This window comes from Hemitrygon akajei, chromosome 21, assembly GCF_048418815.1.
Source record: "Hemitrygon akajei chromosome 21, sHemAka1.3, whole genome shotgun sequence".
Lineage (NCBI taxonomy): Eukaryota > Metazoa > Chordata > Chondrichthyes > Myliobatiformes > Dasyatidae > Hemitrygon > Hemitrygon akajei.
Genome location: NC_133144.1, coordinates 49,999,425 through 50,014,692, shown reverse-complemented (window position 1 = coordinate 50,014,692; position 15,268 = coordinate 49,999,425). Strand labels below are relative to the sequence as shown.

General features: G+C 41.3%; 1 protein-coding gene across 1 annotated transcript in view; it reads left to right on the top strand.

The window, feature by feature from the left end:
• Positions 1 to 15,268, top strand: part of LOC140714282 (protein transport protein Sec24A-like) — an 88,600-nt gene that overhangs the window by 8,132 nt on the left and 65,200 nt on the right. The window contains exon 2 of the mRNA XM_073025364.1: positions 6,431 to 6,552. Within this exon, the coding sequence (XP_072881465.1) occupies positions 6,489 to 6,552 (64 nt within the window). The 5' untranslated portion in view covers positions 6,431 to 6,488. The remainder of the gene's footprint in view (positions 1 to 6,430; positions 6,553 to 15,268) is intronic.

Sequence of the window (15,268 nt, the reverse complement as noted above, 5' to 3'; positions counted from 1 at the left end):
ACTGTCTGTGATGCACCATCAATAACTCACGCTGAGACTTAGGAAGTGAGATATCAGCTTTTATTGACTGGAAGAATAAACAGCACTACATCCTGGGGAAAATGAGGGAGAGCAGCAGCCCACAGTCGCCTTTATACAGGGGTCTGTGGGAGAAGCCACAGGAGCAGTCAGCAGGGTCTGTGGGAGGAGCCACAGGAGCAGTCAGACAGGTATATCTAGTTCACCACAGTCTGCATGTCCAAACCTTACTGTAATTGGTGTAGAACAATATCAACAGGGATATTCAGGTGTGTGGTGTACTTAGCTGCAGCCAATAAAGAACAAAAACTGGCAACAAGGAATATTGAATCTTCTTTAGTTGTAAGGCCATGTGACTTTGCCAAACAATAAAATAAAAAAATAAAAAATTGGCATGATTATTGTTGGCGATCACAGGACTTAAAAGAGCTGGCAGTAAAATTACATATTGTTGATTGAATATTGACATTGAAACTCCAGTGTTGATATTCTCTTACCTAGATTTTGTTTGAACAGGACTTCCTCGCTGTCCTACTTCTCCTCTCCCCACCTTTTCATTCTGGTGACTTCCCCCTTTCCTTTCCAGTCCTGAAGAAATGTCTCAGCCTGAAACGACCAGTTACATTCCTCCAGCATTTTGTGTATGTTGCTTTGGATTTCCAGCATCTGCAGAAGCCCTTGTGTTTAGAATTTCTGCAGCCAGTCTGGTAATTATTTAGTGGGTTGAACAGTCCAACAGTTTGTTTTCCTTTGCCATTAGCCTTTTGTTCTGGAGTATCTCCTTATTTGTGCAAAAAGCCAAATTTATGATGAGACACATTGTGGTCTGGATTCTTCAATCTGAAAATATCAGAGTAAATCCATCGGAAGCTTTGAAGTTAAAATAAGTATGTATAGGTCAGAACTGTTTTCACATCAGGTGTTTAATGGTTGTTCTCTCTGAGATGTGGACTTTAGTAAACCTATTGACAAATTCCTCATTGTTGGCTGATCCAGATCAAATCACAAGATTAAGTCAAGGATCCACAGAGACTAGATAGGATTAGACTAAGAATTGACTTGGCCATATAGGACTGAGAATAGTGGTGGAGGGGTGATTATTTTTATTGATTTAGAGATACAACACAGTAATGGCACCTTCTGGTCCAACAAGCCTGTGCTGCCCAATTACATTCATGTACCCAATTAATGTACCAGCTTGTGTGTCTTTAGAATATGGGATGGAACCAGAGCATCCAGAGGAAATCCACGCAGTGACAGGGAGAACGTACAAACTCCTTACAGACAGCAGCAGAATTGAACCTAGGTCACTGGTGCAGCTGTAGCATTATGTTAACTGCTACGCTACGTGTTAACAAGCTGGAGCTGCAGCTCATGTGGAAAACTGTGGAGGTGATGGATAGGAGCTACAGGGAGGTAGTCACCCCTAAGTTGCAAGCAGCAGGTATTGTTAGGAGAGGGAAAGGAAATGGGTGGACAGTGCAGAGTACAGCTGTGGCTGCTCCCCTTAATAGTAAGTATACAGCTTTAGATACTGCTGGGGGAGACGACCTACTGGGAGGGGGCAGAGGAGAGTCTGCAGTAGTGATAGGGGACTCTATAGTTAGAGGAGTAGACTTGAGATTCTGTGGATGTGAAAGAGACACCCTGATGGAATATTGCCTCCCAAGTGCCAGAGCTAGGGACATCTTGGATCGGTTCCATGGCATTTGAAAGGGGGAGATGGAGCAGATAGAAGTCTTGGTATTTATTTGCACAAATGACATAGGTAGGAAAAGGGAGGAGGTTCTGAGGAGAGAATTTAGGGAATTAGATAGAAAGCTGAAAAGCAGGAGCTCCCGAATACTAATCTTTGCATTGCTGGCTGTGCCATGAACCACTGAGGTTAACAACCTGATGATTTGGCAGATGAATGCATAGCTGAGGCACTGGTACAGGAGGAAGGGCTTCAGATCTCCGGATCATTGGAGCAACACATACAAAATGCTGGAGGAACTCAGCAGGACAGGCAGCATCTATGGAAAAGAGTAAACAGTCAATGTTTCAGGCCAAGACCTTCATCAGGCCTCATTGGGATCTCTTCTGGGGAAGGTATGATCTGTAGAAACAGGACAGTTTATGCCTGTACCCAAGAGGGACCAATATCCTTGCTGGCAAGTTTGCTGGAGCTGTTTGGGACATTTGAATTAAATTGTCAGGGTGATGGGAGCCAGGGTGATAAGGCTGAGGATGGGGCAGTTGGTATCCAACTAATGCAGTATACAGTGAGACTGCCTGGAAGGACCAGCAGATTATAGGGTAAAATTGCAGTCAGTGGGATGAGTTAAAATATAACATGGGGACAAAATCAAAAAGGATGACAAATACAGAACTGAAGATGGTAAATTTACATGCCCGCAGAATACAGAATAAGGTAGATAATCTTACAGTGCTGGTAGAGATTGGCAGGTATGACATTGTGGAAATCACTGAGTGATGACTGAAAGAAGATTATATTTGCGAGCTTAATATCCACGGATACAAAATGTATCAAAGAGGCAGGTAGGCAGATGGGGTGGGGTTGCTTTGTTGGTAAAAAAAAAGAAATCAAATCCTTAGAAAGATGTAGAATCCTTGTGGGTAGAATTAAGAAACTGCAAGGGTAAAAAGACCCTAATGGGAATTATATACAGGTCTCTGAACAGTAGCCAGGGTATGGGCTACAAATTACAATGGGAGATAGAAAATGCATATCAAAAGGGCAATGTTATGATAGTCATAATGGATTTCAATATGCTGGTAGATTGGGAAAATCAGGTTGGCGCTGGATCCTAAGTGGGAGCTTAGCTAAAGTAACCCTTAGGAGAAGGTGATCATTATATGATAGACTTCATCCTGCAATTTGAGAGGAAGAAGCTAAAGTCAGATGTATTGGGATTATAATGAAGAAAAGGGAATTATGGAGACATAAGAGGAGTTGGCTAAAGTTGACTGGAAGGGGACACAAGCAAGGATGACGATAGAAAAGCAATAGCTGAAGTTTCTGGAAGAAATTCTAAAGACAGGTTGACGCAACCATGGCTGACAAGGGAAGTAAAAAAACAAAATAAAAGCAGATGAGGGGGCATATAATAGAGCAAAACATAGTGGGAAGTTAGAGGATTGGGAAGCTTTTAAAAACCAACAGGAGGCAACTAAAAAGCCATAAAGCAGGAGAAGATTAAATATGAAGGTAAGCGAGCCAATTATGTCAAAGAGGATACCATAAGTTTTTTCAGATATATAAAGAGTAAAAGAAAAGTGAGAGCAGACATTGGACCTCTGGAAAATTACGCTGGAGAGGTAGTAATGGGGACAAGGAAATAGCAGATAAATAAAAAGTACTTTGCATTCATCTTCACTGTGGAAGACACTAGTAGTATGGTGGAAGTTCAAAAGTGTTAGAGGACAGAAGTGAGTGCAATTGCTATTACTAGGGAGAAGCTGCTTGGGAAGCTGAAAGGTCTGAAGGTGAATAAGTCACCTGGACCAGATGGCCTACATCCCAGAGTGCTGAAGGAGATGGCTGGGGAGATTGTGGAGGCATTGGTAATGATCTTTCAACAATCACTAAATTCTGGCATGGTTTCAGAGGACTGGAAGATTGCAAATGTCACTCCACTCTTTAAGAAGGGAGGGAGGCAAAATAAAAGAAATTATAGGCCAGTTAGCCTGACATCAGTAGGTGGGAAGATGTTGGGTGTTGATTGGGAAGAATGAGGGTAAAGGTACTTGGAGGCACATGGTTAAGTAGGCCAAAGTTGCCATGGTTTTCCTAAGGGAAAATCTTGCCTGACAAATCTTTTGGAATTCTTCGAGGAAATAATAAGCAGGATAGACAAAGGACAATCAGTGGATATTGTATACTTTGATTTTCAAAAGGCCTTTGACAAGGAGCCACACATGACGCTGCTTAATAAGGTAAAAGCCCATAGTTTTAGAGGAAAGATACTAGCATTGATAGAGCATTGGCTGATTAGCAGGAGGCAAAGAGAGGGAATAAATAGAGCCTTTTCTGGTTGGCTGCTTGTGACTAGTGGTGTTCTACTAGGGTTGGTGTTGGGAGCACTTCTTTTTAAGTTGTATAAGAATGATTGGATAACGGAATTCATGCCTTGGTTGAAAAGTTTGCAGATGATTTGAAGATAGGTGAAGGGGAAGGTAGTGTTGAGGAAGCAGGGAGGTTACAGATGGATTTAGACAGATTAAGAGAATGGGAAAAGAAGTGAAAGATGGAATACAATGTTGGGAAGTGTATGGTCATGCACTTCGGTTGAAGGAACAAAGGCGCAGAAAATTCTAAAATCCGAGGTGTAGGACTTGGGAGTCGTCGTGCAGGATTCCCTAGAGGTTAATTTGCAGATTGAGTCGGTGTTGAGGAGGGCAAATGCAACGTTAGCATTCATTTCAAGAGGACTAGAATATAAAAGCAAGAATGTAATATGAGGCTTTATAAGGCACTGGTGAGGCCTCACTAGGAGTATTGTGAGTATTTTTGTGAGCAGGCATTTTCAAAGGCAATGCCTCATAAAAACAACATCCAGCATTAAGGACCCCCATCACACAGAACGCTCTCTCCTCATTGCTACCATCTGGGAGGAAGTACAAGAGCCTGAATACACACACTCAGTACTTTAGGATCAGCTTCTTCTTGTCCGCCATCAGATTTCTGAATTGAAAATGAACCCATGAACACTACCTCATAATTTTTTGTTCTCTTTGTGCCATATTTATTTCATTTAATTTTTTAATATGTGCATATATTTCTTACTGTAATTTATAGTGTTTTATGTATTGCACTGTACTGTGTCAAATTTTATGACATACTGTATGTCATAAACCTGATTCTGTTTCAGATTCATTCAGACAGACACATGAACAGGTCGGGAATGGAAGGATATGGATCATGTGCATGCAGATTTTCAGTTTAAATTTCATCATGGTTGGCACAGATATTATGGACCAAAGGGTCTGGTCCTGTGCTGTACTGTTTGATGTCCTACATTTTGTAATAAGGTTTCTGTTAGTCATACCGGAAAGTAATTTTTGGAAGAAAATTAGGCTCAAGCTATTTGAAGAGAATGCCTTATGAGAATAGGTTGAGTGAACTTGGCCTTTTCTCCCTGGAGCCACAGAAGATGAGCGGTGACCTGATAGAGGTGTAGAGGATGATGAGAGGCATTGATCGTGTGGATAGTCAGAGGCTTTTTCCCAGGGCTGAAATGGCTAACATGAAGGGGCATGGTTTTAAGGTGCTTGGAAATAGATACAAGGGGGTTGTCAGAGGGAAGTTTTTCACACAGAGAGTGGTGGGCGCATGGAATGCACTGCCAGCAAAGATGGTAGAGGCGGATACAATAGTGTCTTTTAAGAGATAGGTACATGGAGCTAAGAAAAATATAGGGCTATACGGCAGTGAAATTCTAGGCAGTTTCTAGAGTAGGTTCCATGGTCGGCACAACGTTGTGGGCCAAAGGGCCTGTAATGTGTTGTAGATTTTCTACATTCTATGTTTATTTTTTCTAGACTTTTCTGTCAGTCATCTTTTAGTCTCAGTCCTAATGAAGTTCCAACGTACTATGCTTGACAAAAGGAAACAAAACTGTTCAAAGCTTCTTGTATTTTCTGTCCAGTATTTCACTAATTGGAAAATACCACCTTGCAATATCTGTGCAGGTGCAGGGTCTGTGTGTAGCAGAAAGAAAACGATACCAGATAAAATTATCTAAGACTAGGAAGGTAAATAAATGAAACATGAATTTATTTGAAATACTTTTGTCACAGGAGATAAATTTTCTCACCTTGTGGCTGACTGGGCAGCAATTTTTGTCATTGACTTAGCATTTGTCTGTTTTTGTCCAAGTTGCTAGCTCAGCACATATCCCTGCATGGATGGAAAGCATGCAAGGGGCTGCTGGATTCAAACCTGGGTCCATTTGCCTCAAAGTCCAGTGCTGAGGCCGCTACATTTCCGGCCAGCAAATACAAGGGATAAGTAATTTAATTCTAATGCCTGATGAAGCAAAGGCACTGGAATAACAATACAGAGTGTATCTTAAGACCAGACTTGATAAAAAATCTTGCTGAACTCTCTTAGGTGCAACAAATATTGAGAAGGAATTCAGAGTTTTATTGCTGTGTAGTGCCAATTATTTAATGTACAACAAACAGTATGGTTTCAATACCCCAGGCTAGTCTGACAATGAGGTCATCGACATTTCCTTTGAGTGTAACATAAAACTGTGGTGGTGACAAGGGTGGGGCTGCCATGCAGCCTTCCCAGAGGCTGACAGAGGTTACACACTGCCGATGAGTATAATGTGACAGCCGATGATGGGCAGGGTTACAAGCATCATGTACCTGCAGTGTCAGTCACAGCTGATAAATCTTACAGGTAGCAAACTCTGGAACGAAGACAATGAACCTTGAAGAATGATGAATTGACCCTGATTATGATGCCGGTCTTTCCCAAGTCCAGCAAACAACTGAAGAGGAGAATCCACCCATTGCCCTCAGGTAAGTACGTGCTTTTTATGTGGTTCTTAAGATGTTCTTAACCCTTACAATATACTGGTTTATTTACAAAATCTAGATAAGTTCAAAGTAAATTTATTATTGAAGTACCCATTTTCTTGTGGGTATTCACTGTAACCATAAAAAACCCACAATAGAATCAATGAAAAACTGCATACAACGATGACAAACAGTCAATGTGCAAAAGAGAACAAACTATGCAAATGCAAAATGAGAGAAAAAGACAAAACACTAACAATAAATAAAGAAGCAATAAATATCAAGAATGTGAGTTGTAGAGTCCTTGAAAGTGAGTCCTTAGGTTGTGGAACTGGTTCGGTGTTGAGGAAACTGAATTTGAGTGAAGTTATCCCCTCTGGTTCAAGACCACTTCAGTTACTTTAGGTATAATACAACTATCAGATCAGCTGTTCCAATAGACATGATATCTTTTGCTCAGATCTGATTGGAAATCAATAAAGACATCAGTTGCAGGTTGTACCACCATTTTTTGTTCAAAAGTGCAGTTCTTATGATCTAACCCAAGCCAGGTAGCTTCAAAATATAAATTATAATCCCCACTGATTCTTCCTTTAAGAGTATTTTTATCTATTTCCCTTTTTTTCCATTTATGACACTTACTCTGTGGTCTTTTTACATTCTTCTTCTCTTTATTGGCACTACCCCTCAATCGATATTAATAAAACAGATAAAGTTATCGTGGTCATTATCACTTTGATATTTGTGAGCACTTACTGCATTGCAAATTAATAGTTGTGTTTCTGAGGTTAGAACAGTGAAAATGCTTTGAAAGGACTTTATCTGGTCTTAAGCACATTGTAACATTGGAACTGTGCTGTTGAAGTGCAAATCTTTTGTCTTATTGTAGTTGGATTGCAGTTCTTACAATCTAGGTCAACCAGATCAATATTAATTTGTGAAAGTCAATGCAAGATGTGTGAGGAAGCTGAAAGGCAACTTCTTTTTCAAATTGCTGTCTATCTGCTTACAAGATGGGAAAGGAGAGAGTTTCACCTGCCTGTGCTGCATTCCCAAGCATGGGGCAGGAGTCTCACCTGAAGTGGAAACGAAGTGTAAAAGTTGGTGTTACCTGTTCACTGGAAGGTCTGCAACAATTAGTAAATCACCTAACACTGTGAGCAATACAAGGAGAGATCTGCCATTCTCTGCTATCACACGATCAATGCCCAGGGAGGTCAACCAGTATCCTACTGAGCTGCCTGGATGGTGATTATTATAAACTTCGTAGGAGATCTAGCGATGTTCTGCTGCTTCAGTTGCACACTTCTGTCATTCATTGTGTAGTATGCCATTCTGACCAGTAACACAGGAGGGTTTTTAGCAGTATAATTTTTTTTTCTAACTCAATGAGCAATGCCATAAGAAGTCTACTAATAATAAAATTCTTCCTGTAAAATAGAGCATTTTAGCAGGATTGCAGGCTCAGGGAGAACTCCTATCCCACTGTGACTTCCTGCACGATAGTGAAGAACTGAACTCTTGATCTCTCAGTCTACTTTATCATAGCCTTTGCACCTTATTTGTCTGCCACACTGCACTTTGTCTATAAATGTAACACTATTCTGGGTGTACAAGGTTATATGAGGCATAGATCAAGTGGACAGCCAGAGAATTTTCCCTAGGGTACAAATGACTAATACAAGGGGGCATAGTTTTAAGGTGATTGAAGGAGAGTATAGTGGGGTGGTGTCTTCGATAAGTTTTTTACACAGAGTGGTGTGTGCATGGAACACCTTGCCAGACGTGGTGGTAAAGGCAGATATATTAGGAACATTTAAGAGACTCTCAGATTGGAACGTGGATGATATAAAAAATGAAAGGCCATGTGAGAGTGAAGGGTTAGATTGATCTTAGAGTAGGTTAAAGTGTTGGCATAACATCATGGGTCACTGGGTCTGTACTGTGCTGTAATGTGCCTTGTTCTATTCTGCATTCTATTATTATTTTCCTTTTATACTACTATACTTCAGTATGGAATGATATATCTGAATGGCATGCAAGTAACGCTTTTGTCTGTATCTCAGTACAAGTGACAATAATAAGTAAATTATGAATAACTATTGTTTATGCAAAGTGGACTGGAAATTGTGTGAGATAGGCTCTTCTGGGAATGACTGATACCTACAGCCTGGTTCATTCTGATATCATTGCCCTCTTAATGGAGACAGCATCTGAGTGTACTTCAGGGTTATTACACAGAGTTATCAAAATCAGGTTTAATATCACTGGCATACACTGTGAAATTTTTGCAGCAGCAGTACATTGCAATACATAGCAATAGAAAAGAAACATGAATTACAGCAAAAAAATATATAAACAATAAATAAAATTAGTGCAAAAATAAAAATAAAGAAAGTACTGAGGTAGTGTTCATGAGTTCAATGTCCATTTAGAAATCAGATGGCAGAGGGGAATAAGCTGTTCCTGAATCATTGAGTGTGTGCCTTCAGGCTTCTGTACCTCCTTTGTGATGGTAGCAATGAGAACAGGGCATGGCCTGGTTGATGGGGGTCCTTAATGATAGATACCTCATTTTTAAGGCATCTCTCCTTGAAGACGTCCCGGATACTATGGAGCCTAGTACCCATGATGGAGCTGACTGAGTTTAGAGCTACCTGCGACTTATTTCCATCCTGTGCAATAGTCGCACCCCCCCCCCCATACCAGATGGTGATGCAGCCAGTTAGAATGCTCTCCACTGTACATATGGAGAAATTTGTGAGTGTCTTTAGCTTCACACCAAATTTCCTCAAACTCCTAATGAAATATAGCGGCTACCATGCCTTCTTTGTAATTGCTTTGATATGTTGAGCCCACGATAGATCCTCAGAGACATTGGCATTCAGGAACTTGAAATTGTTCACTTTATGAGGACTGGTGTTTTGTTCCCTCATCTTACTCTTTCTGAAGTCCACAGCCAGTTCTTTGGTCTTACTGAAATTGAGCGCAAGGTTGTTGCTGCGACACTACTCAAAGAGCAGATATATCTTTCTCCTGTATGCCCTCTCGTCACCACATGAAATTCTGCCAACAATAGTTATGTCATCAGCAAATTTATAGATGGCATTTGAGCTGTACCTAGCCACACAGTCATGAGCGTAGAGTGAGTAGAGCAGTGGGCTACGCACACATCACTGAGGTCACCGACATGTAACGTCAAATTTGTTAATTTAGCAGCAGCAGTTCAATGCAATATATAATCTAACAGAGAGAGAGAAAAAATAAAATAAAACATAATAATAAATAAACAAGTAAATCAATTACGTATATTGAATATATTTTTTAAAATGTGCAAAATCAGAAATACTGTATATTTAAAAAAGTGAGGTAGTGTCCAAAACCTCAATGTCCATTTAGGAATCAGATGGCAGAGGGGAAGAAGCTGTTCCTGAATTGCTGAGTGTGTGCCTTCAGGCTTCTGTATCTCCTACCTGATGGTAACAGTGAGGAAAGGGCATGCCCTGGGTGCTGGAGGTCCTTAGGAATGGACGCCACCTTTCTGAGACACCGCTCCCTAAAGATGTCCTGGGTACTTTGTAGTCTAGTGCCCAAGATGGAGCAGACTAGATTTACAGCCTTCTGCAGCTTCTTTCAGTCCTGTGCAATAGTCCCTCCATACCAGCCAGTGATGCAGTCTGTCAGAATGCTCTCTGTGGTACAACTATAGAAGTTTTTGAGTGTATTTGTTGACATGCCAAATCTCTTCAAACTCCTAATAAAGTGAGGTGGAGATGCTATTTCCAATCCTCACAGATTGTAGTCTTCCGGTTAGGAAGTTGAGGATCCAGTTGCAGAGGGAGATGCAGAGCTCCAGATTCTGGAGCTTTTCAATCAGACCCGTAGAATGATTGTGTTAAACACTGAGCTGTAGTCAATAAACAGCATTGTGCCATAGGTATATGTATTGTCCAGGTAATCCGAGGCCCAGTGAAGATCATGAAGAATTATAGGATTGGAACATTAATCAAATGACTGATATATTAGCTTGCAGGGTAATATCTTCCAAAAACATTCAATTGTGATCAAACTGCTTTAGAAAGTGATGCACCATCAATAACTCACGCCGAGACTTAGGAAGTGAGATACCGGCTTTTATTGACTGAAGGACAACACTACATCCTGGGGAAAATGAGGGAGAGCAGCAGGCCACAGTCGCCTTTATACAGGGGTCTGTGGGAGGAGCCACAGGGGTAGTCAGCAGGGTCTTGGGAGGAGCCACAGGAGCAGTCAGACAGGTATATCTAGTTCACCACAGAAAGTATGAAAGGGGAGCTGATGGTAAATGTGAGAAACCACAGGTCAAGTTTGGTTAGTACAGTTAGTTCACATTAAGTTGCATATATGTGGGCACAATTCAGTTAGCATGGCACTGAGGGATTGATTCCTGGTGGGAACTGCATCTTTCAGCTAAGACATCAAACCAGGTTAACTGGAGCAAGAGTTCTTCCATGGCAGCTGGCCAGATTAGAGAAACACTAATTTTAAAAAATACTTCTCCAAATTTACAAATTTTTCCATCGTCCCTGTTCACTCAAGTCCATAAGACATAGGAGCAGAATTAGGCCATTTGGCTTATTGAGTCTGCTCTGCCATTCCATCAAGGCTGATTTTTATCTCTCTCAACTTCATTACCCTACCTTCTCCCTGTAACCTTTGACACCTTTACTAATCAAGAACATACCAACCCCCACTTCCAATATAGCTAATGATTTGGCCTCCACCACCATCTGTGGCAATGAATTCCACAGATTCTCCACCCTTTGGCTAAAGAAGTTCTTCCTCTGCTCTGTTCTAAAGGGCTGTCCTCCTACCTTTGCAAACTCCTTTAGCCATCTTTCTCAGTTCAGACAGTCAGTTCCTCTGAATCTGGTTTAAAACTCCTCTACCTTCCTTCACTGTTCTGCCTGGCTTTGGGGCAGGGGATGAAGGGTCAGCTTTGAGCAATGTGCACTCTTTTCTAGATTTGTTCTGCTTTGTTGCATCTCCCTCTCTCTTTTTCCTCAAAGCCTCCATAAAACCAGATGTTCAACCTGAACTTCAGCCTCCTCCTTTGAGAACTGCCTACATTTGACCTGTCTTCTTCTCTTCTCATTGCTACTATTGTTTGGGAGTGCAGGAGTCTCAGGTCCACCATCCCCAGGTTCAGGAGCAGGTACTGGGCTCCTGGACCGTTGTGGATAACTTCATTCACCTCAGTGCCGAACTGATTCCACAGCCTGTAGGCTCACTTTCAGGGACTCTGCCTTAGTTCGCCATGAATTCCATTGTATTTCTTTATTGTCTGGTGGATGCCTGCAAGAAAATGAATCTCAAGTTTGTATATAGTATGCATCATTTGATAATATATTTATTTTGAACATGGATCTGTGGAATCCTCTGCCCGATGAAGCAGTGGAGGCTACCTCGGTAAATATATTTAAGACAAGGTTGGATAGATTATTGCATAGTAGGGGAATTAAGGGTTATGGGGAAAAGGCAGGTAGGTGGAGATCTGGCCAGATCAGCCATGATCTTATTGAATGGCGGAGCAGGCTCGACGGGCCAGATGGCCTACTCCTGCTCCTATTTCTTATGTTCTTATGGTTTGGACTGGCCCTCAGTGCAGTACTGAAAGATGAAATATTAAATCAAACCGTGTCTTCTCTGGAAGAAACAAAATATCCTGGGCTATTATTTCAAAGAGGAAAAGGTGAGTTCTCCCTGGTGTCCTGGCTAAAATTATCCTTCAGTTAATATCAGTACAGCACATTTTCTGGCTACCATCACATTCCTGTTCATTGGAGTTCACTGCAAACAAATTATCTACTATGTTTCCACTATTACAAGGCTGACCACACTTCAAAAGTACTTCATTAGCTGTAAAGAGCTCTGGGACAACTGAAACTGCGAAGGGTGTGTTATAAATGGAAATCCACACTTTATAATTCTCTGGCACCGTGTTTCAGTGGGAACTCTCAGTTGAGGGGGCCACGTGTCATTCTGAAGTGGGTCATCTTTGAAGCTATCAGTGATTCTCATGGGGAGAAGTGGGTGAGGTCTTCTGCTGCCTTGGACAATGCTTATCTTGTTGTTTGTGGTATCAGGCTGTGCAGAACGTTCCTGGTTACACTTCTCTTTGTAACAACAGATGATGGAGTTATAGATTAGTATGACACTGAATGAGACACATGGCCCATCAAGTCTGCCAGGTTTTTCAAAGATTCAGAGTATACTTATTATCAAAATACGTGTACCGACTACAACGCTGGGATTTGTCCTGCTGCAGGCAGCCATAAAGCAAAGAAGCACCATCAAACTCGTTCAGGAAAACATCAAACACCCAATGCGTGAAGAAAGTACAAATTACGCAAATGGCCAAAAAAAAAAGCAGACGACACATAGAATATCAAACATCAAGCCAGGAGTCCTGTAGTGTTCAGTTTAGTTCAGTTCAGTGTCATGCTGCTAGGCCACTGCAGGCTGCAGAACAAAGTATTCTTAGCTGAAGCGCCCCAGAGCACATTGATCACTCAGATCAAACCGCTCAAAAACAGCAAAAAAGAGTAAACAGAATCCAGGAACACATGCAACATGAACCAGAACGTCCTCCCAAATGAGTCCAAAGCCCCTCTGATCAATCCATGCAAAGTAGATCCCAAAACTTCTACATTTTCCTCTGACAGCAGCCAGTGAGAGGAAGAGGAAGACTAAATCAAGCACTGGCAGACGGTGCTGAACACCTGCCCATCCTCTACTTTCATCCTTGCCAACTTCAATCTTGCTTGACACCTCAATTGGAGGGAAGAATTTGGAGTTGATCATGGGCTTGTGCCCTTGACGCGTCAGTCAGAGAAAAGCCCATAGCTCATTCCACTTCATCCAGTCTTCAGTTCTTTCTTCACAACAGTGTGGTCTTTTATCCTTTAATGTCAATTGTCCTTCTTCTAATTCTTGTGACAATCATTTTAGACCAGGAAATAATTAACAAAATCCAATTAATTGGCTGTGACATACTTTGGAAGCTCATGAAAGACTCTGATAGAAATACCTCTTAAATTTATCCTTTCAGTTCAATATTTGGTAGAATGCTATAAATGAAGCCAGTTTGTGTTTGATAAAGATTAAATAATATTCAGTTGTGTGAAAATTGTTGTTTTAAGGTGAGATTACAACTATGCATGCAGCATATGAAACAAGTAAGTAAATATAAAGGGAAGTAACACACCTGAAATGCCGGAGGAACTCAGCAGACCAGGAAGCATCTATGGAAAAGAGTAAACAGTTGACGTTTCAGGCTGAGACCCTTCAGCAGGACTGGAAAAAAAAGAAATGAGAAGTTAGAGTAAGAAGTTGGGGAAAGGGGAGGACAAAGTATGAAGGACTAAGTGATAAGTGAAACTGGGAGAGGGGAAGTGGTGATGTAAAGAGCTGGAATGTTGATTGGTAAAAGAGATAAAGGGCTGGAGAAGGCGGATCTGATAGGAGAGGACAGAAGACCATGAAAGAAACAGAAAGGGGAGGAGCACCAGAGGGAGGATATGGGACAGGTAAGGAGATAAGGTGAGAGAAGGAATGGGGAATGGTGGGGGGGAGGGGAATTACCGGAAGTTCCAGAAATCGATGTTCATGCCATCAGGTTGGAGGCTACCCAGACAGAATATAAGGTGTTGTTCCTCCAACCTGAGTGTGACCTCATCGCGACAGTAGAGGAGCCCATGGACTGACACGTTAAATATAAAGGGAACTCCATTTAAAAAAAGTAATTTGGTACATATATATTCTTGACTTTAGTAACAGTGCAAAATGAACTGAACCATTTTTCACACATTTAGCTGGTTTTCTTGAAAGTTGACATTTATCAAGAGGGAGAATTTGTAGAATGTCTAAGGGATGGCTTTTTAGAACAGATTGTTGTTGAGCCCACTAGAGGATCAGCTGTGCTGGATTGGGTATTGTGCAATGATCCGGAGGTGATAAGAGGGCTTAAGGTCAAGGAGTCCTTAGGAAACAGTGAACGCAATATGATCAAGTTCATTTTTGAATTCTGAGAAGGAGAAACTAAATTCCATTGTGTTGGTATTCCAGTGGAATGCAGGAAGTTACAATGGCATGAGAGGGGAACTGGCCAAAGTTGACTGGAAAGGGACACTAGCAGGAAGAACAGCAGAGCAGCAATGGCTGGTTTCTGCAAAAAATGAGGGAATGCAAGACAGTAATATTCTAAAAAAGAAAAAAAAATTGAATGGAAGAAGGACACTACAGTGGCTAACTAATGAAGTCAGAGCCAAAGTAAATGCAACAGGGAGGGCATACAAGGAAGCCAAAGCTAGTGGGAAGATAGAGGATTGGGAAGGTTTTAAAAACTTGCAGAAGGAAACTAAGACGGTCATTAGGAAGGAAGAGATGAATTATGAAAGGAAGCTGGCAACTAATATCAAAGAAGATACTAAAAGCTTTTTTAAGTATATAAAGGGTAAAAGAGAGTTGAGGGTAGGACCAATAGAAAATGATGCTAGAGATATTGCAATGAGAGACGTAGAGATGGCGGAGGAACTGAACGCGTATTTCACAGTGGAAGACACCTGCAGTATACCAGACATTCAAGAGGGTCGGGAAAGTGAAGTACTGTATGTGCAGTGAAAATTGCAACTGAGAAGGTGCTCAGGACGCTTAATAGTCTGAGGGTAGATAAATCTCC